Below are 21770 nucleotides of genomic sequence, written 5' to 3'. Positions count from 1 at the left end.
GCAAACCTTCCTCCAATTAAACGCAGGCCTATGCGCGAGAATCGGGAATTTTAATACCCAATATTTAAGGGATTTGAAGAACATTAGGAGAGGGGAAACGCATTATTTTTTGAGAGGATCTCTTTATAAGTTGGAATTTATTAAACTGGAGCTGCTAGGACCAAACCGCAAGCTGGGGATTCCAGCATAGTCTGGTCCTTGTACTAGTAATTTATGATTTACTCTTGTAATAACCGAAGCCATAAGGAACTCATTGGATTAAGAAGCCTTATTATTTATGTTGTGGAACAATAATATTTAAGAGTATAAGCCACATATCCACCCATACAGATTTGCTCTCCCTATGAAACAGACTGCACTTTATAAGTGAAATCCTGGCCCCGCTGCAGTCAACAGGAATATTGCCATCAAATTCCAACAGGGCCAGTGCTTCGCCACATATATTTTAGCTCGAGGTTGTTTAAAAGCCTGTTATATCACCGCCACAGCTCAGGAACGGCGAAACACAGGCACCAGAGACATGGATAAATATAGAAACGGAGAGCCGGGAGGCGTTCCCAGAACACACCGCGCCGGCAGGGATGCAGGCGATGCACCGCGTGCCAGAGGCTGCCCAGGCGCCGGCCGGCACCTTCAGGAAGCGCCGCAGCGAGGTGCAGACCGGAGCCACCAGAAAACCTCCAATGGGGTCCAACGCCGATTTAGGAAACGGGTACCCCGGGCAAGCTTTTTTGCCCAGGTAACTAATTTTTGCACACTGCATGGCTGAAGCGAGCTGTGCCACACGGATCTCCCAGATTTACGCTTTGCGCAACGCTTTCCGGTATGGATTATTCCCTAATCTGGAGTCTCCTTCCTACCTGCTCCCGCCGTTGGTAGGAGACTACAACAAGCCCACAGAAAGTACTCGGAGGAAACCCCTGCTCTGTCCATCCGAGGAATCACGTCCAGGGTTTTTGCAGTGAAAGAGGGCATTTAGCACGCGGAAGGGCTCCCCGACGGCTTGGCCCCCGCCGCCCCCCACCGAGCCACTCGTCAACTGAACCCGATTAGAAGTGATGCCTCCCAGGGCTCTACATGGGAAAAAACAGACCATTGTAAGAGCACAAAAATCTCCTGGCAAGGAGATCAAAGCAGGCGGCCCAGCTCTCCAAGCCCTGCTGTCATATTTTATCAGGCTTGGCCTCCCCCCGCCTTTTTTTTTTTTTTTCAACCCCCTCCTTCTTAAAAGGCAAGGCCACTTACTCCGCCAGCTCCTCCAAGCTCCGATAGACGTCATCGTCGTTTTCTGCGGTCTCCTCCGAAGGGAAAGGCCTGGGGAAGGAGACGGATTACAGCGTTATTGGCGTGGCTGACCTCTCGCAGCAGCCGCCCCGGCTGAACCCGGCTTAGCCCAGAGCATCGCGGCGAGGCTTTTGCAGAGCAAAACTTTCTTTGCAAAACGCGTTTGTTTCTATTCAGGCACCTCTAAAGAGAGAGGGAGGGAGGTGGGGAAGGCAAAACCTCCTCGGCTCTTCCTGAAGTACTAATCAAGTAATATAGGAAGGGAATGAAAAAATACCGCTTTAATTAAACCTGATGCATTATTGCTGGCACGGAGCCACGGAGGGCCCTGGCTCCGGCGGGGCCGCAGGCACTTACGTGCTCTCGCAGAGGGCCGGCGCTGCCGTCCCGCGGCTCCCCGCGATCACGCCGAGCCTCGCTCGGAGCTGCTGGCCGGACCGCCAAAAACACGGGCCACGGACATGTCCCCGCGGCCCTGGGCATCCCAGCAAAGGACGGAGGCGGAGGACGCCAGGAGGTCCGCAGACCCCGCGCTCAGGTGGTAGCAGACTCCCCGGAGCATCGTCCCGCTGAAAGCACGGCGGTATCGGATGCTTATGTTGTGGGCGAGCAAAACTGGATACGCGTGAACTTTTAACTGCCCCCAAGTGCAATTCCCTCCTCTGCTCTCCCACCCTGCCCGTTTCACGATAAATTGCCTCTCCTGAAAGATTTAATACGCGGCCTGGCTAGCCCCAGAATTTGCTATTCTTGGATCCAGTCTCCAGCAATAATTCGCCCTCCCTCCTCTGCTTCCCTCTCCCTTCCTTCGGGGAGCAGCTTCAGAGCAAGCGCCTTTCCAAACCGGGCTCAAGCCTGTGGCGAGCTCAGTTAAAACCAGGTGGCGAGCCCGGGGGTGGGGGGGGAAGAGCAGTGCTGCCCAGCTGCCGCAAAACAGGATGATTCCAGGCTCTGCAGGGCGTCGGGGCTGCTGCGCACCCACGCAGCACACGAACCCAGGGGACTTCAGGAGCGCGGCCCAAGGCTGCTCCTGCTGAGCACGCACACGCGCAAAGCGGCCGCGCGGGACGCAAGAGCAGCCGGGACCCTGCCAGCTGCCCTGCTCCTCTTGCAAGGCAGGTGCCGCTCGGTAGTTGTCTCAACACCCCAACATCTGCCAGAACCAGATGTTCGGGCTTTTGCGAGACGTGGGGGGAAGCCCTCTGCATTCGGGAGAGAAGCTTTAAAGCACAGAGGTACAGTGAGAAAAGAGGAGACACCGAGGATCTTCACCAAACGCATGTGCGCGTCTGCTTTCCTCTCCCCCGCTGCCCCCGAGGGATCAGTGACTAATGCAAAGGCCATGTGAACCTCAGACAAAAAAGCCACCAGCTCCTCGAGCACGTGGCGGAGCAGACCATGAGAACCGGCTCCGGCTTCAGCACCGCCAGGCGAGGGAGATGGGGAAGCAACAGTGCCGCAGGGTTACCCACGCGGAAAGGAGGAATCACAGGTGACCTTTTTTTTTTTTTTTTAAACCACCACTTGTTTAAAAGAAATAAATTAAAGAACACCATGAGGCATGACCTCCTTTCTTCAAAATGCCTCTTCTGCTTTTAATCTCTGACTATTCCCTTCTCCAGTGCTCGCCATGCCAGAAAGAAAAGTAAAAGAGTCATAAAGAATATTAAAGTCACAAGAACGCATTTCCAGCCATAAATCCAGGCTCGAGATGTAATCAGTTTGTATGATAAAAACCCACTATGTAAGACAAGGGGGCACCAAACAGAGAAAAATATTCTCTAATGAGAGTTTCTGGGAGCCCTCCCAGCTTCACCTTCACTGCGGGCAAAGCACCGGAGCGAAAGTCAGCGCAGGGGAGGAATTAATAACCTGTATCTGTGCAATTGCAGCTAACGGCTAAAAGAAGGATGCCCAGAACGCAATTAAAAGGAAAGTCACTCCGAGGAGAAGTTTACTAAATGAACCGGCTAAAATCTGGAGCTGAAGGACGGCTTTCCGGAGAAAGCCCTGGCTTTGCGCTTTGGTCCTGCCTCTGTCCCCGGCTGCCCGTGCAAACGCTGCTCCCGCATCCCCTGCCGCAGGAACCCGCCTCCGATCTCCCCTTCCCCAAAAGGGGGTCGCAGCCCTTCCTTCCTCCTTCGACCCCCCTCACTAGGCGCCACCACAAGTTACCTGGGGCAGGGACTTCTCGTCACGGGGTTCAGCAAACAGCCCTTGCTCTTGACCAAGGTCTCCGTGCAATAACGCAATTTAATTTAGCTCCGCTAGTTATGGCTGCTATTTTTGGCTTATGCTCCCCTGTATATCCATTTGCATTATTTTTCTTTGCTGAACGTGAGAAAAATTCGTTCTCTACCAAAGAGCCGATTACAGGAAACCTCCAACAACCAGCTATCAAAAAACATTTTTAACATTTCCCAGCGCTTTTCCGTATAGTCTCCTTTCAGCGCCGGCGTGCGGGTCACGAGGGTGCTCCGGGCACCTGTCCCTTCAATTACTCCAGCACTTGGCTGGCTTTGCCGCTTCCCATCGGAGCAGCTTCCCGCGCGGCTGCCGGCGCTCGTCTCGGAGCAACGTCTTCCGCTCGAGCGGACTGCAGAAACAGATTTGAGGCGGTGGGCAGCGGCCAGGGGAGGAAAGCCCTTCGCTCGCTCCTGCCCTGCCGTATCCAGGTCAGCACGACTCTAAAACAAACCCCGCCGGTGAACTTCTAACCTGGCGTTTCTTACCGGGGTTTCCCTCGGCCACATCAGGGCTTAGCACAGGGTTTGCACTGAGACGTGTACGTAGATTAATAACTTGGTCTGCAACTACAGAGAGAAAAGCATCTCCATCCAGTAGCACAACGGCGCTGCATATCCTTTAGCCACAAGCTGTCCCGGAGCTACTGCGCTGTTTGGGACCGGTCTGTACAGCGTTATTTAAAAGAAGAGCAGAAACATTGTGAGAAATTCTTTAAAATCTCCAGATACATTGCGACTTGATAAACAGTATTAATTGCATCTTGGAAGAATGGCTGGGGATGTCCAACAGTACCAGAGTACAGTATCGTGAGTCCACTGAAACCCAGCAGTTTTGCAATGTTCCCAATTCATTTGCATTCATTGGAAAATTCCTCTTCTTCAGTATCATTAATTAACTAGGCTTTTTACTCCAGCATCACTTAAAACCACCTACTGAGCCATATATTCCCCAAGCCTGGGCCTGGGCTGCAGCAAGCCTGATCCCTCTCAGATGAGCAGCAAAACTTCAAGTAACTTCCAACCACGCTGGAACAGGCTCTTAGGGATAACAAACCTCCCAGAGTAGACTCCTTCGCAGACAAAACCCACCGCATTCAACGTGCCCTTTGCAGAGATCAAAGAACTGAACGCAAGCGGCATTGATCCGATGTGCTTGTTTTAAAGTTTTAAAAAAGAAGGAAAGACCAGATAATTTGTGATGGAATTTAGAGCGAGCTTCTCTTTTTGAGCACAAGAGTTACAGATGATCGTTCTCGACACGCAATGCCAAAGGCCCTTGGATCTTGCGAACGCTTAGGCTGTTTTCCAGGTTGGAGAGTTGCTCATGCACAAACTCGCAAGGCAACGTAGGAACCGCCCAAGGCCACAGCACATCGCACAGCAGTATAATCAATTAATACTTCACGAGGCACCTAACGCAAAAGCCTCCGTGGCTCTCAGCAGTCGCTTGGGTTGCCCCGTGATCCCTCCTACGATGAACCCTCTCGCCAGCCGCCCCCACGTGCTCCTCGGCAGCAACCCTTCCGGCGGGCAGAAGGAGCAGCTCAACACACTGCCTGGCTGCTCTCTCCTCTGAATTATTTAATGAGAAGAGCGTAGGTAAGCTGCAATTCCATAACGATGGGAATAAGCAGGAAGATTTATTTATGGATATATTTCAGCATCTGTGTGTCTTGTCCTAGCAACCCAAAACCAGCTGTTCACCTCTGCAGATACCATCACCGAGAGCGCAGAGGGTCAGGACGGGTTTTACTTCGATAGTTTTCTGCCGCAGCGCGTTAGCCTCAAAGTGGTGAACAACAGAGCAGGGAGAATCCTGCCTATTTGCACAATTTCTTTTTTCCCCATCTCTCTCCATTCTGATTTCTCGGGGACGAACACCAGCGCCGTGGAAAAGCAAGCCCAGGAGCCGGGTGAAAGGCAGGCAGGGTGCAAGCCAGCGCGGCGGGGATGATCCCCCGCTCGGTCCCCTCTGCCCCCACGAGCTGTTCCCATGCGAGGCCGCGCTCAGCGGAGACACTCTCTGGGGCAGCTCCGCAGGGACGTTTCTTTCGTGACATGGGCAAACATCCACAAGAGCTACGACGAGATGAGTCATCCTTTACCGTGAGCCGAACTCCAGCCTCCAAAGGCTGGTGTGCACATCTGGGACCGGCTCATTCCCATTTTCTTAAGTCTGGTAATCGTACTTCAGTCTCTGAAAAAGCAGGCTGAGTATGACACCAGCAAAACATGAGCTGCTTCCATCTGCTGCCCTTTCTACACGGGGTTTCTTAATTACTGGAAAGGACCAGAGCCTCAGGCTGGTGCGAAGGGGCTTCCACAGCTCTGCCGACACGGACGGGGATGTGCTGAGCCTTCCCAGCTCGGGATCTGGCCAGAAACATGCTTTAACGCCGTGGTAGCTACAGACTGTAATTACGCCTTGCAGTCACTTGCAAAATACATGGTTGGACACCTAGATCCTCTGACAGCCCCTTTTCGAAGAAAGCAACAGGGCAAGACTGAGAAGCTCTAGCGGCATCTATGATTTCACCAAGGGTCTGGACTTTGCAGCTGTGCTTTCGGTGCGAGCTGGGGCGCCAGGCCACCAGCCGGCCTCAGCTCCCACGCTTTCAAGCGAGCGTCGCTAATCGCAGCCGCTGTCCGAGCGCTGCTAACCGCACCGGCCAACCGAAGCCGGCTGGCAACCCACCTCCGCACGCCTGCAGCAGCGTATGGCGTCTGCTTGCTTCGGCACTTGCAGGGCGTAGATTTGGAGACGTGTTTTTATTCCCCAAGCATCCATCTGTGCTCGCCTAAGAGGGAATAAGGAGGAATGCTTCCGCAGAAACGCTCCAAGCTCGTCAGTGCGAGCGTCTCAACAGCATCGTTTTTGCTACTAACAGGCCTGTTCAGCACCGTTCGGTGACTGGGAGGCAGAAGTATTCAAAATGATGCCTCCAAATTAACATAGGGCCCAAAACAGCAGACGCCACTTTCTGCACATCAGCGGCTGCCCAGGCCCCGACAAGCGTGAAGGTTCAACGTGGCTCCAGCCTCGGAGCGTATTTCTCCCAGGGAAGCGCTCAGACCTCGACTGTTTGCAACGTATCATTTTGTGAATTCCAGCCTTTCCCTTTTTCGTTTTTCCTTCCTCTTCTTTCTTCTGAACAGCAAGTCGCTCCCAGAGCAGGGCATCTCCCGTTCCCCTTCCCACGCCCGCCGGGCACTTGTCAGCCACCACTTCCGGCATCCTGGAGCCCCAACGGGCCTCCTGGGATGACGCACGTCATGCTTTTCATGAGCCCAACATTCGTGGAGCCGTCCAAAGAAAACCATGTGGTTTTGCAAGACGTTTACACACAACTGCAAATGCATTCATCATGGGCTTCAGTGGGGTTAGAGAGATTAAGGCAGCATTTAATTTACTGCCGCATTAAGAGGTGGCTGTGAGCTGACCAGGGGCGAGGAAAGAGGGGACCCGAGGCTGCTCTAGCAGCTCTGCTCGTGACTCGCGCAGCGCCGGGCACGGCTGCGCTCCTCCGAGCTTCGGCTCCCATCTGTGAAATGGAAACGATGTCAGAGAAGGGCTTTGGTCAAGTGCTGCGAGACAGATGAAAAACACCCCGTTAATGCCCACGAGCCATTTCTGCAAGGCAGAACGGAATCAATTCTCCCTACAGAACAAGGCACACTGGAGCATACCAAAAGCTGCTGAATTTAATTAAAATCATACTATTGTGCTACATTACTCATCTCTGGAAAGCACCACCTCATATGGAGCCAACTTTCAGACACGTCCTCTGAAAAATTATTTGCTTTTATTTGTGGTTTGGAACTTGCAAAAATTCTCGCAAGACTAATTCTGATAGAAATTCAGTGGGGGAAACAGCAAGCTACGTAATCAGATAACACAAAGATGATGATTTTGCAGGAGAGCACTCGCAGAATTCAGCATAGTGCCGCGTACAGTGCCCAAGGGTTAGCTACATGCCCTGGTTTATCTCTAGCTCAACTCTGAACCAAGTGCTTCTGGAGGCTATGAGACAAGAAAATAACAGCTCGTATAATTTTATGTATCAACACATTATCGCACTTAAAAAAAATTCTCGTGTACCAATGCTTCGCTCTAGAAAGTGGCAGGATTCTCTCCTCACTTCAGCTCCACGTTGACAATAACAGATGGATGAAATCAAAAGGGGAATCTAGAAACATCTTTCTCAAAAAAGGAAAAAAATCCCCCCACCCCCACAACGGTCTGCAATTGCCTGATTCCAGAACACCTCCCATTAAAACAAAAACCTTTCACACCCTCCTGTTCTTGGCTTTTATCAAGGCAAGACAAGGAAATCTTGTAGCAGGCCTAGCAGCGGACTTCCTCTCCGCTGTACCTGAGCCGCTGCAATCCTAAGAAACACGTGCCAATAAAAACAACATCCACCCAAATACACGTTTCTGCCTGCCTCCAAACCAGCGTCCTGCTGCGCAACGGGACGTGCACAGACACACAGCACCCGCTGAGCGGAGCATTGCGTGGTCCCAAGGGAACACAGCGCTGCGCGTTTCCCCTTCCAGCGGGGTGCAGAGACACGGCTTGTCCGCGGGCAGAGCCAGGAGCTGAATGCAGATGTTCCCAGCCTCAGCCCGCAGCCCCAAGCCCAGCTGAGCCCCAGCTTGGGTCAGCTGAGCCTGAACCCTTCCCAGTGCTGGAGCAAGCGCTGCCTTTCGCAGAGACCCTTCCAATGCCAAAGCTCTTTGCACGCTGCCATCGCACCCGAAGGCGGGATGATGCCACGACGGCCCGCGATGCAGGCGGGAGCCCCGCGGGAAGCAGGACAAGGGCAAAGTTGATGAGAGATGACAAGGCAGGTGCTCCCAAAAAGCCTGCAAGCCCCAAATGTGACTATTAGGCAGAGCCGTGTGCTTCAGGACTGTATCTTCATTACGCAAAGCTGCTGGGCAGGGGAGGAGGCAAGAGAAACTGCCTTTGCTTTTATTAGCAGATGCTTACAGCGTGACTTCAGCAACTCCCAAGCCTACAAAGAAGCCGCACAGAAAAACATGACAGAGATATTTTTCAGACTCTCTGAGGAGCAAGTCTGTGAGGACACATACTTGCCAAAATAAATGTGTTAAAAATGTTTTTAGCTGAAAAGAAACAGCTTTTAGCAAAGGATTCTGCTCATTGACAAAGGAAGGAGCTCTCTGGTCCTCCTACAGAAGGTCTGTTCGTACCACAGGAAACCATCTCCATCGGACCCTCCCTTGCAAGGACTGCGTGAACCTCTGTGGTATTGCGTTAGACAGGACCGATGTTCAGGAAGGCAGATGTACGTGCACCGGGAGCCTAGGGCTGGACAGGCAGAGGTGGTTTCTATCGGCTCGCATGGTGCAGGTGAGCGTTTTGGGACACGGAAGAGCAGGGGTTTAGTCCCAGTTTCCCAGCAGCGCTCTGCAAAGTAACCGTATGCTTTTTCAAGACACAGTTTCCTCACACAGGCTTCCTAAATCCATTTTATAGCAACACTTGAAGTGTGCACAACGGATACACACCAGCAGTAAAAAAATAATGGGCAGAGCGCAATTGCGGAGAGCACACTGGCAATGAATAAAACAGTCCTTGTAAAACCAGCCTTTCAGAAGAAGGGATCCTCTAACTACCTCCTCACCAGAACCGCTGCCTGCAGACACTGCAGGCCTGAATCGTTAGAGACTTTAATTGCTCGTCATTTCCACACCCGGCTGGATCTGCTTCCCGGGCTGAGCTGCCATCCCCAGGGGCAGGGGGACAGAGCAGCACGAAGCCTGCATCGTGCTGGAGAATCTTTGCAAATCACATAAAAGGTTTCCACTTATTACCCTTCCCTCCTCCAGGACAGCAAGGGGAACCCTCTTCTTGGTAAGCTCTGTTAGGGCTTGTGTGGTCCTACCTTGTGCAAGAGCTGGGTTGTGCTGGTAGGACCACAAAGTCTCATTTCTAGCGTTACCCCCACTGCAAAATTCAGGCTACTCCCACACCGCAGTGGGGTTCAGTTAGGGAAACGGATTTGATCATGCAATCGAGACAAAACTCTAGCTTTAATTCTGAACTGCTGAATCAAGTGTGGAGGTTTCGGGACAGAGTTTCTGGATCAAACACAGCTGACCAGTGAAGGAAACATGCTGGGAGTGAAGAGATTTAAACCCCGACACGACCCTGGGCAAGTCGCTTCCCCTGTCCACACCTGGCTCCCCAGAGCACTGCTTCATCCCTGCCAGCCGGCCGGGTGGGAAACGTCTCTGCCCAGCAGCGACCTCAGGGAGGCCCCGGCATTGCAGCCGGCACGAGGGACGCCCAGCCGCGTGGGTGCGCACTGCAAAAGAGGGAACATCCAGGCTGGCGGAGCTCTGCGCCGGAGCAAGGTCAGCACCTCCCGCCGGCCTCGGGACAACCCGCGGGACAACCTGAGCGAGGCTGCAAAGTTGACACGGGAAAACCGAGCAATGCCAACGCTCACCAGCAAGGCACGGGTTTTGCAGACAAAGCAGGGTGGTAGAAAATGCTCCTTTGGGCCAAATCCTCATGGATGGGAGCAGCCTGGTACCTGCTCCTGTTGCCAGCTTGATTTAAACCAGCCTGACCGCACGGGACAGCTAGTCTGGGGGCAAGGCTTCTTCTCCACAGTCTGATTCCTTTAAACGGGGATAAAAGCACACGTTAAATCCTGCCCCTTTCTCAAAGGGGCGAACGGCCAGACCCGACACCAGCTCAGCGCCCAGATCCCTGGCCTTGCCCCAAATCCCCGGAGAGGCAGCAGGGTGTCTCTCCTCCACTGATGGATCCCACCTCCGTTTGCAAAGCAGCATATCCCTGCTCCCGACGTGCGGGAGCCGTTGCAAGGTAAAACGCCGTGTTTGCATTTATTTGTTTAAACGCGAGGGGTAAACGGCAGCCCGGGACGACAGGGCTGACCTTGCCGCGCTCGCTTCGAGGCGGCACTAACGTGACGCGTTTTTCCTGCAACCGCAGGCTGCCGAGAGCCGAGCCGCGCAGCCGCCCGCGGCGAAACACGGGGACCCGACCTCAGCTCCCAAACCGCTTCCCCTCTCCTTTCCCCGCAGCAGGGCCAAAGCCCCGCTGCTTCTCCGGCAGGAGAAGACGTTCGCTTGACAAACGGACCTTTGCACCGCTCCTCTCTCCGTTTGCAAATGTTTCTAAACGTGTTTTATGAACTGCAGTGTCTTCTGCAGAAAGTCACTTCAGCGGTTCAATTCATATATAAAGGATTTACTTACATTAAGGGCCTCGGTAAGAGGCCTTTGAACATGCTTAACTCCTTCCCGTTTTCAGACGGTTTCGCTGTGCACACATTAAAAATGCATGAAGGCGGCATGAGGCGATATTCCTTAACCTCCTGCTTTGCTTGCAAAGCTCCGCTTCCAGGAAAAACACACATCTCGGGGAGATGAAAACACCCCCCTCGCCGCTCTCCCGTTCGGCCGTGGGGCTGCTCCCACCAGGTGCAACAACGGCCGGAGCCCAGCGGACGCCACAGCAGAGATCAGCCAGGACTGGCGTAGGAAAGGCTCACGGAGAAAACCTTCACGGGAAAAACCCCGCTTTATCGGGACCTGCAGCAAAAAGCCTCGGTGCCCTCCACCGAGCTAAGATTTCGCTCGAGGACACTTGGAACGGGTGGGAAAACCCGTGCTGCAGAGCGCAGGACAGCATCTGCACCGCGTCCCTACGAGAAGATCACGTTATTCCTGTCTGCTACGAGCTTCTGGCGCCTAACTCGGAAGCATTCAGCGCCGGCCACGCTGAGAAACCGGATAACAAGCTTCACGGGCCATGAGTCAGGCCCGCAGTGGAAATTCCCAGTTTCCTAGGGGTAAAATAAAGCCTCTCCTTGTTCGGAGGCTGCCGAGGACGGGCACGGAGCAGGGGGCTCCGTTCTCGCTGGGGCGGCTGGCAACCCTCGCGGCTTTTAGAAACGCGAGAAACGTGGCTGCAACCGCGCTGCCCGCCCTCCGAGCTTCCCGGTGATTTTTTTCTTGAGACAACAGGAATTGCGGCTTGACCAAAGGACGTTTAGCACGGAAAGAAAGCTAAGGAAGGACGAAGAGGGGAGCAAGGCAACCTGCGCATGTTTAACCACTGAAACGGAGAGAAACAGGAAAACAAGAAAAATCCCCTCTCTCCTTGGGGCCATGGGCAACGATAGCACGACGGCAATCTTCTCTCTGCCCCCAAATACAGCTCCGCCGTGGTCCCCTCAAAATGATGCATGGATAAAAACTACAGGAAAAGGGTATTATTGGGTTACTGCACAATCTGTGCTCCGAGACGAGATCAAAACTCAGTGTCGCCAAGGCTGCACGCACCCGGGTGAAGAGGCAGGTCTCGGTGCAAATAAGCAAGGAGAACGCAGGGATCATTTGAGTCCCCGTTTCTGAGAGGGGAGAAGACGACATACCAAACTAAGGGATTTGCCCAGGGCCAGGTGCAGCGCTTGGGGGCAGAACCGGCATCAGAACGCGGCTTCGTGCATCCTTCAGTGCATTTCTTTAACCACAAAACCATCTTCCTCTGAAGGACTGAAATTAAAGAGAGAAAATGCACCTTTTTCCAGGGGCTTGTTGTGCATGCAAAACTATCAGAAAAAAGGGAAAAAAAATTTAGTGACTTTGTCACCGTGGCGTGCAATGGTCTGAAGGCAACCTGGACCTCCCGGGCTGACGTCCCTGGCAGCAAGCCGGTGCGCAGCCATTAGCGGGTGGTGGTCTTGACGACTATATATTTCCTTAACTAGCGGAGATACGAAACGTGGGAGAGGGATAGCAACCGAGCTGTTTGCACAACAGCCTTGTGCAACAGATAAATCCATTTTGATTTTAGCAATCAATAGAGGCAGCAGCCTGCTAGGTGCTCAGTCAATGCTGCAACATGCTGAAGGGTGACACCGTTTTCCAAAGGAGATCCGAAATCCGCAACTGAAATTATAACAGAGCAGGAGGAGAAAATCCATAGCACGGGCTGTAGCTACAGCTGCAATATATTAAGTCCAGCCTTTGCAGTGTACTGCAAACAAAACATTGCATTCAAGATCATTTTTTGCCATGTTTTGCTATTTGTAGCTTGTTCCTTGGAAGAAACACTCTGTCATCTCAACACAGCTATCCTGATAGCTATCTGATTTACTCTGTGAAACAGGGTTTCTCTGGCAAGGTTCACATATCCAGAAATTATTAGACAGAAAGACTACTTTTCTTTCCACTGAATAACACATAAGATTCATTGTTATTTTTCTATCCTGCAATCTGTGGAACATATTTAAGGACAAGTAATAGGCTTGGGGGATTTATTTTATTCTTAATTTGAGTGATCCTGAAGCCCTAGACCTAAAACTGTTGGCTCTGTTGGAGCAGATCCACGCTCATGCTACAGGACTGACGCCCGCACAGTCCAGCTCCCATCCTAATCCAACTGTATTATTGATGGTGTTGCAAGAAATCATCTAATTAAAAACAAACGAACAAACAAAAACCCCAGCAGCAGTGGGCTAATGAGGTCTCGCTCACATCTCGATGGGATGCAACACCCCCATGGGGCTATTTTCCAGCTAACGGGAGCGACAGCGTTTGCTGTTCTTACTGGGGTGGCCAACGGGGAGGAGGAGCAGGGTTAACACGCAGGGAAAACCCGGAGGGATAAGCAAAGACCCACCAAGCTCCGTGCTGTTCTTGTGCGATTACGGTGCCAAAGGCTTCCAAGATAAGGGACTTCAGTGGGAATTGTAAATGCCGGTTGTAAAAAGGAGGCAAAAAATCAGCATATCCGCAAGAAAAGAAACGCCACAGTCCGCACGCCTCCCCGCCCCTGGATCCAGCTACCATCCATCAGCCCCATCCCTGGGAGCTGGAGACCTTCCTAAGACCTCAACAGAAACACGACAGCTCGTTCACGGTCCGCAGCGATGACACGACCCCCTGCCCAGGGAAGGGCTTTGCGAGGGGCGAGGGACACGGCGAGGCTCCTCCAGCGAGGTGCCGAGACCCCTCCGCGTCGGGACCCTGGCTTTTCAGCGCAGCCCCGGCAAAGTCGGGCCATACATGGATTCCCCCATTAGCGCCTGCCTCCGAAACGCTTTGGATGCTCTTTGCCCTTGCAATAATCATCGCTGCAGGCTTCTCCGGGACTCAAGACTACTCTTATAATAAATAGCCCCTAACTCAGGCCACGTGCTTTATTCCTCAATGTGCTCTGCAAACCTTCGTTCCCTGAATCTCCCAATGCTCCTGGTGGGACCGGTCAGACTCAGTTAACAGAGAGGAAGACGCAGGGCTTGTTTCACACAGCCTTGCTCCCCTCCAGCAAGATCAGTGCAGTGAAAATAATGTATAACGGTAAGAAAATAAAACTCAAAGGGGGGAAATCATGGCCCGGGGTGGTTGGCAGGGGTGGCAGGGCTAGGAGCAAAGCAGCGGCCCCGTCCAGTCCTCATCCCCATGTCCTGGCTGGGGCTGTTGCCGGCCCCGGGACACAGCCGCGAGCCAGCGCTGCGCTACATCCCAACCGGAATCGCAGCAGGACAAGCTCGGGGAGGAAAGCAAGCGCGTTTTATAGCTGGGAGGGCAAACCAACACACACACACACACACTGAAGGAAAAGCACTTTGGCCCGAGAACTTCTCCCAGTTACATCGGTTGTTTTGGTGATATCACCAGATTAATATTAAAAATACACACAAATAAGAAAACCAGTTGCAAATATTTGGTGGATAACAGGGTCATTTGCATTGCGTTCGTTTTTTCAAGCCCGTCGCTGCTGTTCCTTCCGCGGGCAAAGGAGGAGGCGCAGCCCCGCGGCCAGGCCTGGGTTACTTATTAACGCCCCTTCTACGCTCAGCAGTAGCGTGCTTTGGTCAAGCCCGGGAAGAAGTTTGCCAGCTGCTAGTAATTACAAGGCCACCTTGGTCACTTCTGGGGTTCCCGACGGTGCTAAATCTTAGCATTAACAGCAGAGCGGGCCAAGGTGAGCCGGGTGGGTGACGAGCGAGGACGGTGAGGCACAGCCACCGAGCCACCGCCGCGTCAGGCGGGCTCCAAAGGACGGGTGCTTCCTGGCGTCCCATCCCCGGCTGGGCAGACCCTGGAGAGGAGACCTGAGCAAGACCTCCAGCAAGAGCAACCGCAGCCCACCCCGGCCCCTGGTGCTCCCCTCCCCAGCGCGCCTGGAGAAGCACCTCGCATACAACTAGGGACGTTTTCACTGATTTTATCTAGAGCAAAAGACTGAGGGCATGAAGTACATTTGCAAACTATCCCCGAGCAGCTAGGGGTGCTTCTGCAGGCACCCTGCACCCCAAAGGCAGTCCCCTCGGTGGCTGGTTATCCCTAACATCATAATCCCAGCCATATTAACGGGAGGCAGATGCGATTAAATACTAAGGAGAGAGAGAAACATTATCTAAAGCATCATATCGCAAGGATCTTACCTAATTCCTTTGGTTTGAGCAATACTGTGGAAGGAGAGTCTGGATACCGCAGATATCACCTGGGAACGAGAGAAAAAAGAAAACCGTGGTGTGCTTATTGAAAACAGAGGAAGCTTTGGTGGGAACACGGGGACTCCAATACGACATTTGGACCCAAACTTTCCGCTCCCGCAGACGTCCGCTAAAGCGGGTGAGCTCCGTTTCCCGGGAAATCGGCCTTGGCGCCCCGCAGCCCTGGGAACGGCACTGTCCCAGGAAACTCCACCGCGCGGCTCATATAATAGCTCCAGATCTGCTCTAGCGGGTTTATGCAAGACTGAGGACCTCTGAAAATTGCCTTGCTTTATATTTTATTATAAAAGGTTTATAACTCCTTTGCTCTTTCTCCACGTGAGAGGATCTTACTGAGGCAAACGTACTAAAACACTGAAAGGTTTTGACTTCTTGTGTTTCAATAAAGATACATCATCCATCTGTTAGAGGTGAGCGCAGGCTGGGTTTTTTTTTCTGGTGGAGAACATCCAAAAGTGGTCCAACAGTGTAATATTTTCACCAGCATTGCAATCAGGAAAGGTAAAGCCATTGGCTTGTTGTGAAAATTCTCATTTTTGACGTTCACTTATGTTTTAATTGCTAGGCAGAATTTTCAATGAACACAGAAAACGTGGTTTTAGTCACTTATAGACGTAAAGCATGCTTTACGTCTAACTCACATCCATCATTGTAAAGCTGGGGAATGAAAACACAGACCTATTATTTTTGGAAGGGGTTCCTATCCACTGGAATGAATACAGATGTGCGTGTCAGGGGCGCGGATAAAGGACCTCTGGAGCGGACCCTGCCGTCAAGGGCTCCCACGCGCCCCCCCGGCTCTCCGCGGGACGTGACGGAGTCCAGCTGTCCCTGCCGCAAACGGCCACCGCTCCGCCGGCCGCGCGGGGGGCTCGGTCGTCCCGCCACGCCACGGCTCCCCTGCGCCCAACCGAGCCGCGCGGCACCCGTTCGTGCCGCTCAACACCGTTTTCCCCTCCAGCTCTAAGGATCCGTGACAGAAGGAGAAAACCCACGGGCGAGTGTGGGGACGCCTCGGCAGATCCGAGGCTCCCCGCTCCAAGCCCTGACCCTCTCCTCCACCCTTCTGCAACCTTCATCCCTCCGCCAGACGCTCCCGGAAGGTTTTTCTCAGTGTCTCTAGGAATTGGGGCTCGGCGCTTCGGAGCGAGCGGAGGCCCTCGCGGGGACCCGCTGGGTCTCCGCTGCTGCCACCCAACACTTGGGAGCGAAGCCCGAGCGGCGGCAAAGGCTCTGCCACGGTCTGGCATTTAACGGGGGACTTTCAGCGGGAGAACAGAGATGCTGAATTATTCAACAGGTCAAATGAGACTCTGTGAATGTCAAAACTTGGCCAAGTTTCTCCCTGGTATAAAATGTCACCAACGGGAGTTCAACCCAGAAAAGTAACTCCAGAGCAAGCGAGGGAATTTTCCTCTCACCTCCGAAGCCTCCTTGTCCCACACAAAATATTTGTAGCAAAGAAGGGCATTACCAAAGCATCCTTCCAGACCTTCTTTTTTAGATCTTGTCCCTGACACTTCCCTCTAAAGAGACCACAGGGATTAGGGATTGCTTTGATTAGACAAAGCATCCTTTTTGCTACCGCTGCCGCGAGCGTATTTTTCGGCCTCTTTCTCCCTCCTGAGAGGCCGTTTGGATGGCTACCAGGACATCATCCTCGTCACGGTCGGATGCCCCGCGGTCACTGATTACGGACCACAACTACTGTGCAACCAGGAGAGACGCTGTCAACTTTCTGGAGCAGAAATTAAGTCCCACAGTCTTAAATGCAGTGAAGCTCCTCATTTCACTACAATCTGACACAGGAAAAGCAGCACGGGGGAAGGTTGGCTGCTTCTGCAAAACGTGCTCCAGCCACGCGCTCCTCTGCCAGCAAGCTGCAAGCTCCGAACCCCACCAGAGACTCGCACCTCCGCTTCGGGGAAGCGTTTAGGAAGCCTGGCCCTGCAAGGCCTCCTCACGCTCGTAACTCCGACCGGTCTCTCATTTGCTCTGGCTTTGAGAAACGTCACGCAAAGACGTGGCTTCTGGTCACGCCACGCTCCAGCGAGCGGGGAACTGAACGCAACTGAGCCCACCCGGGAGCAAAGGCGGCCGGGGCGCGAGCCCCACGCTCACCGGGGTGCTGCCTCGCGGCAACGACGCCGCGTCAACCGTAGCACTTTGAAGGACAAACTCTCAGGCCGTCATTTCAATGTGCATTTTAAAAAAAGGCTGACTTTTCCCTTAGGAGAAAAAAAAAAATTACAAGAGTAGCAAGAGAAGGAGGAAGGTTAGAACACAACCAGGTGTCAAAAGAAACCAGGTGCTATTCCCACCTTGTCAGCAGCTTGGAAGACCACCGCAGGCACGTTATTCAAACTCGCTATGCCTCCATCTCCAACCTGTGAAAGCAGCCAGGCTAATTTTTCCCTAGTTTCAGAGAGGAGGTGAGACTTAGCCCATAGGCGTCCATGGAATGCTCTAGGACTCGTCAGGGAAGAGCTCAGCTGCCAGCAAGCAACACCTGGAAATGCGTCGACCAAACGCGGAAGGGAACACGGAGCGCCAGCTGGCAGCCCCAGACTCAGCTCGCACTGCACTTTTCCCAAAATAGTCCAAGGGAAGTCCTAGACTGATTGAATGGGACTCTTCTGAGGTCTATTATTAGACTTATAAAGCATAAAAATCAGTTTATGAATCAGTTATACTGCAGGGTTTGACTTCCAGGGGAACTTAAGAGAAAAGTGCACTGTTTGCTAGGCCAACAATTTTTGCTTTGTTCTTTTATGAAACCCCCTAATCTCTGAACATCCAGGCACATCAAAGCCTGGAATCTGGTTCTAACACCGAACCAGATGCACAGGCTCGGCTGTCTACAATTAGGCTCCCAAAATTCATGTATGTAATTCATTTATGTAAAAACGACACTTAAAAAAAAATAAATAAAATAAAAAAGGAGAGACCAGGCACAAAGCACCTCCACAACTTCCAAAAACGAGCCCGAAGAGTAGTCCCACCAGTCCCAACATCAGGCTTTAGGCTTCCACCAGCACCTCCGGCTAGCTGCGAGCAGCAAAAGCCCCGTGCGATCCCAGCTCCTGCACCGGGCTCCCGCGCTCGGGGCCGCCAGCCCCCAGCCGGAGAAGCGTTTCAGCATAAGTAATCCTCTCAATTTCAACAGGATTAAACAACGTTCTTAAAACTAAGTAAATCCTTAAGTGCTTGCTAAACTGTGTCTCATCTTCCCTGCAAACCAGCTTCTTACTTGCCCAGAAACGCAGTACTACTTCCTGCCACTCCTGGCTATAATTTTCTATTAGGCTGGGCAGAAACGGCTGTATTATACGTAGAGGCAGCAGCTGGCACAGCGGGTCCCTGATCTCATTTGAGGTTTTCAGTCTGTTCTGTGACACAAGGACATATTAATACAAGTAATACAGATATGACACAAGTGAAATCATGGTTCTCCGGTTATTTATACCTCACCAACCTTTTATTGCAGCCTGGAAATGCAGAATCCATTTGTCCTTTCACAAGGCAGGCAGTAAAACCAAAAAAAAAAAAAGAAGATTTCTTGCCATGGGGTATCAGTTAAATTCTGATTTACCTTAACTATTGCTTACGTACAGTCCTTTGGGCTTCTCCTCCTAAAGCCAACGCGCTGCTCAAAACTGCGGAGCAGGCAGAACCGAGGCCGTCGCATCTTTAAAGCGCTACTGGAGCGCGTGCAAGAAATCACGAGCAACGACTGCCGAATTTGCTGGTCCCTTGAACCGTACTCGAAAAGGCTCCGACGATCAAAACTGCTTTATAGCCGCGCTGCCGCACCGAATCAATCAGCCGGGGCAGCGGCGGGCGCTCGGGGCTCGGTACCGCCACGGGAGAGGTTATCAAGGTCACCGAAACATGCTGCTCGGGAGACCTCTGCTCATCGTTTGCTAGCTCGTCTTCCGGGGGAAGGAGGGCCGTGGGCTTAGACTGCAGGGCGTTATGCAGGTTATCAGAATCAGCCCTTCACCTATGCCTCAAAATGCAACTTCCTCCAAGAAGAAGGCATTCAGCATGCAAAAATTACTATAAAAGCGACGCATAATGTCCTGGCTGCCAGCAAGATGCCAGAAACCAGGCTATAAAGGCACGAGGTGCAGGCGCAGGCACAGACAAGACTTCTTCTACATTCGACCTGCAAAGGGTTACGGGGAAATTTCTGGTGGCATTTTACCATGCGAGGCGAGGGACGCTGCCTGCGTTCCCGACCTTCCAACTTGCCTTGCATTTTTGACACATCAGCTAGATCAAATTGATCTCCTTGATCATTTACCAGCTGGTATGTTGCAGAAAAGTCTGCAGGGTACGAGTGGATCGCTGCGAATCAACATGATCAGGAAGGGAACAAGAGGGCCCAGGCATTGCAGCCGCGATTTCTGAGACCTCTGGTGCTTGGGCTCTAAGAGGCCCTGATTTTCAGAAGACAGCCAGTCCTGCAGTTCCTGAAAAAAAATCAGGAGTCTCAAATTGGGTTCCTCAAATTCACTAGTCCCTTTGCAAGAATCCTGGTTGAGTAAAGAAATGGGATTTTTGCAAACAAAAAAACCACCCAAACCAACATCAAAAAACCCCACACCACCATAAGAAAACCACCAATTTTCCTCTTCCTTCATGCCACAGCTTTCTTTTAGGAACTAAAGATTTAAAAATAAACTAAAACAAAACAAAAATAATTTACGATGCTTACTGGTCTTCTATTTCCTCCATCATTGTTTATTTCTGGTAATATCTCTGTGCATCTAGAAAACTCTAAAATAAACTCTCTCATTATTTGAAAAAACAAACGAACCCAGCTGGCCTGGAATACACTTTGCATACCAGGAACTCCCCAACCTTTCTGCATGCTACGAGCGTGCCTGGAGAGTCAGCGTGATTTCCATGCATTCCCACCAGGCTGACAGGTTGCGCCGAGGGACTTAGTGAGACCGCACATTTCCCAGAACAAGCGAATATTTGCTTCCAAGCAAATTAGGAGCTCAGCTGAGCAGCGATGCGCCTGAACGGAAACCTCGATCTCGCCCCATCTCTGCACACACCCTTCTGGGGTGGCAAGCTTAATTAATATTAAAAAAAGGCACCAGTGGGAAGCACCAGACTCCAGAGCAAATACCCGCTCTCCGACTTCACAATTGCGGAGCTATTTGCACACACCAACACGCCAGTCCTGAATTTTCTCCCGCAGGTGCTCTGCTGCACGTGGCAATGGTCAGCAAGGTGTCTGGTCGCCTCGTGTATTCGCCACCCACACTGCTGTGGATGTGAAAACATACCTGGGGCCGTTTCCGAGCACTTTACACCCAGCTGCACCACCTACACAGGGCCGTGCACAGCCAAGTCCTGCTATTTGCAAACCAAAGTGTCATGAGAAGTTTCCAGCTTCCCATCATCTCCCTTTGCATATGCCTCTCCTTTGGTTAATACCTCGCTTAAGCCAGCCCTGAGTCCTGGTAACCTTCTTCCCTCGCTCAATTATTCAGCGTAGCCATGCCCGGAGTGTATGAGCCAGCACAAACTGCACAAAACACAACCACCTCCTTACTCTGGATCAATTATTTACGCTCCCCATATGCTCTTGCCTATTGCATAATACCTGCAAGGCTTTATAGCACGTGTGCAGGGAGCCCAGGGAATATTAAACCTACAGCTGATTTATAACCGTCTCCCCAAACGCAGCACAGCCAAGGCTACTGCCACTCGAGCATCCCACGGATGTCACAGGGAATTCCTTAAATTAACATCTCCTGATACAACCAGCTCCTCCAACGCTGCGTCACCTGATAAGACCATCGCTGTAAATCACCGCGGTACGAGAGCAGCAGCCCCTCGCTGAGCGGAAGGCAATAAGACTCGGCGGTGCACTGTTTCCTTCGGACGCCAAGGACGAGCGGCGACTCGGTGACGCTCTCGGAGAAGTTCTCCGGCGACGACACAACAGCACAGCGGCGCAGACCCGCAGCGGCACGGGGACAGCCGGCCGCAGCCAGACACCGGCAGCTTTGCAGCCTGTGATCCCAGCCACCGTGCACCCCAGGGAAGGCCAAGCTCTCGCATCTCTGCTTCCCTCCCCATAAAGCAGGGCTAATAAAGCTCACTCGGCAATTTACCTTGCTGAATACAAAAGTTTATGGGCAACAGCTACTGCATCTTTACTCATCAGAAACAGGCAGCAGAAACCAAGCAGCTGTGAGCAAGCACCCTCCTCACACCCTACCCCTAAGCGCCCGTGCAGCCAACGGCTCCCGATATAACACAGCAGGAACCACGTTAACCTTGACGAGTCATCAGCTACCAAGAAACGGGGCTGGCTTCCCCGAAACTGCTCACTGCTATTTTAGATCAGTATGCAATCTTTGCCCCCGGCTTGCCAAACGGGTCAGGACTGAAAGGCATTCAAGGAGGCCAGTTTTGTTTCCTGGATTCCTGTACATAAATTCCCCAGATCACAGATGAATCACAACTGCTGCAATGCTTTAGCTATTTCATATAGTTTTTCCCTCTTTATTGAGAACTCTGAGTGATGAATTCAACCCGGAAAACATGGATAAAATTTGCAATGACCTTTGCTTTGCACCGGAGCAGGCAGGGAGCCACAAAGCTGCTCAGCTTCCAGCACCCCTCTGGGTTTGCTGCTCCCTTGGTCTTATAAAAATGCATCTGTAGCATCAATTGCCATTCA

The 21770-nt window shown here is 52.3% G+C and overlaps 1 protein-coding gene across 2 annotated transcripts in view; it reads right to left on the bottom strand.

The window, feature by feature from the left end:
* The window catches only part of VAV2 (vav guanine nucleotide exchange factor 2), a 158884-nt gene that overhangs the window by 41114 nt on the left and 96000 nt on the right, over positions 1-21770 (bottom strand). For both annotated transcript variants that reach the window (XM_067308950.1, XM_067308952.1), the window contains exons 3-4: positions 14990-15048; positions 1246-1314 (exon numbers count right to left, since the gene is read on the bottom strand). In XM_067308950.1, coding sequence (XP_067165051.1) covers positions 1246-1314; positions 14990-15048 — 128 coding nt within the window. The remainder of the gene's footprint in view (positions 1-1245; positions 1315-14989; positions 15049-21770) is intronic.

Source organism: Apteryx mantelli, chromosome 21 (genome assembly GCF_036417845.1).
Source record: "Apteryx mantelli isolate bAptMan1 chromosome 21, bAptMan1.hap1, whole genome shotgun sequence".
Taxonomy (NCBI): domain Eukaryota; kingdom Metazoa; phylum Chordata; class Aves; order Apterygiformes; family Apterygidae; genus Apteryx; species Apteryx mantelli.
Note: the sequence above shows the minus strand (reverse complement) of the source record. Positions and strands in the feature narration are given on the sequence as shown.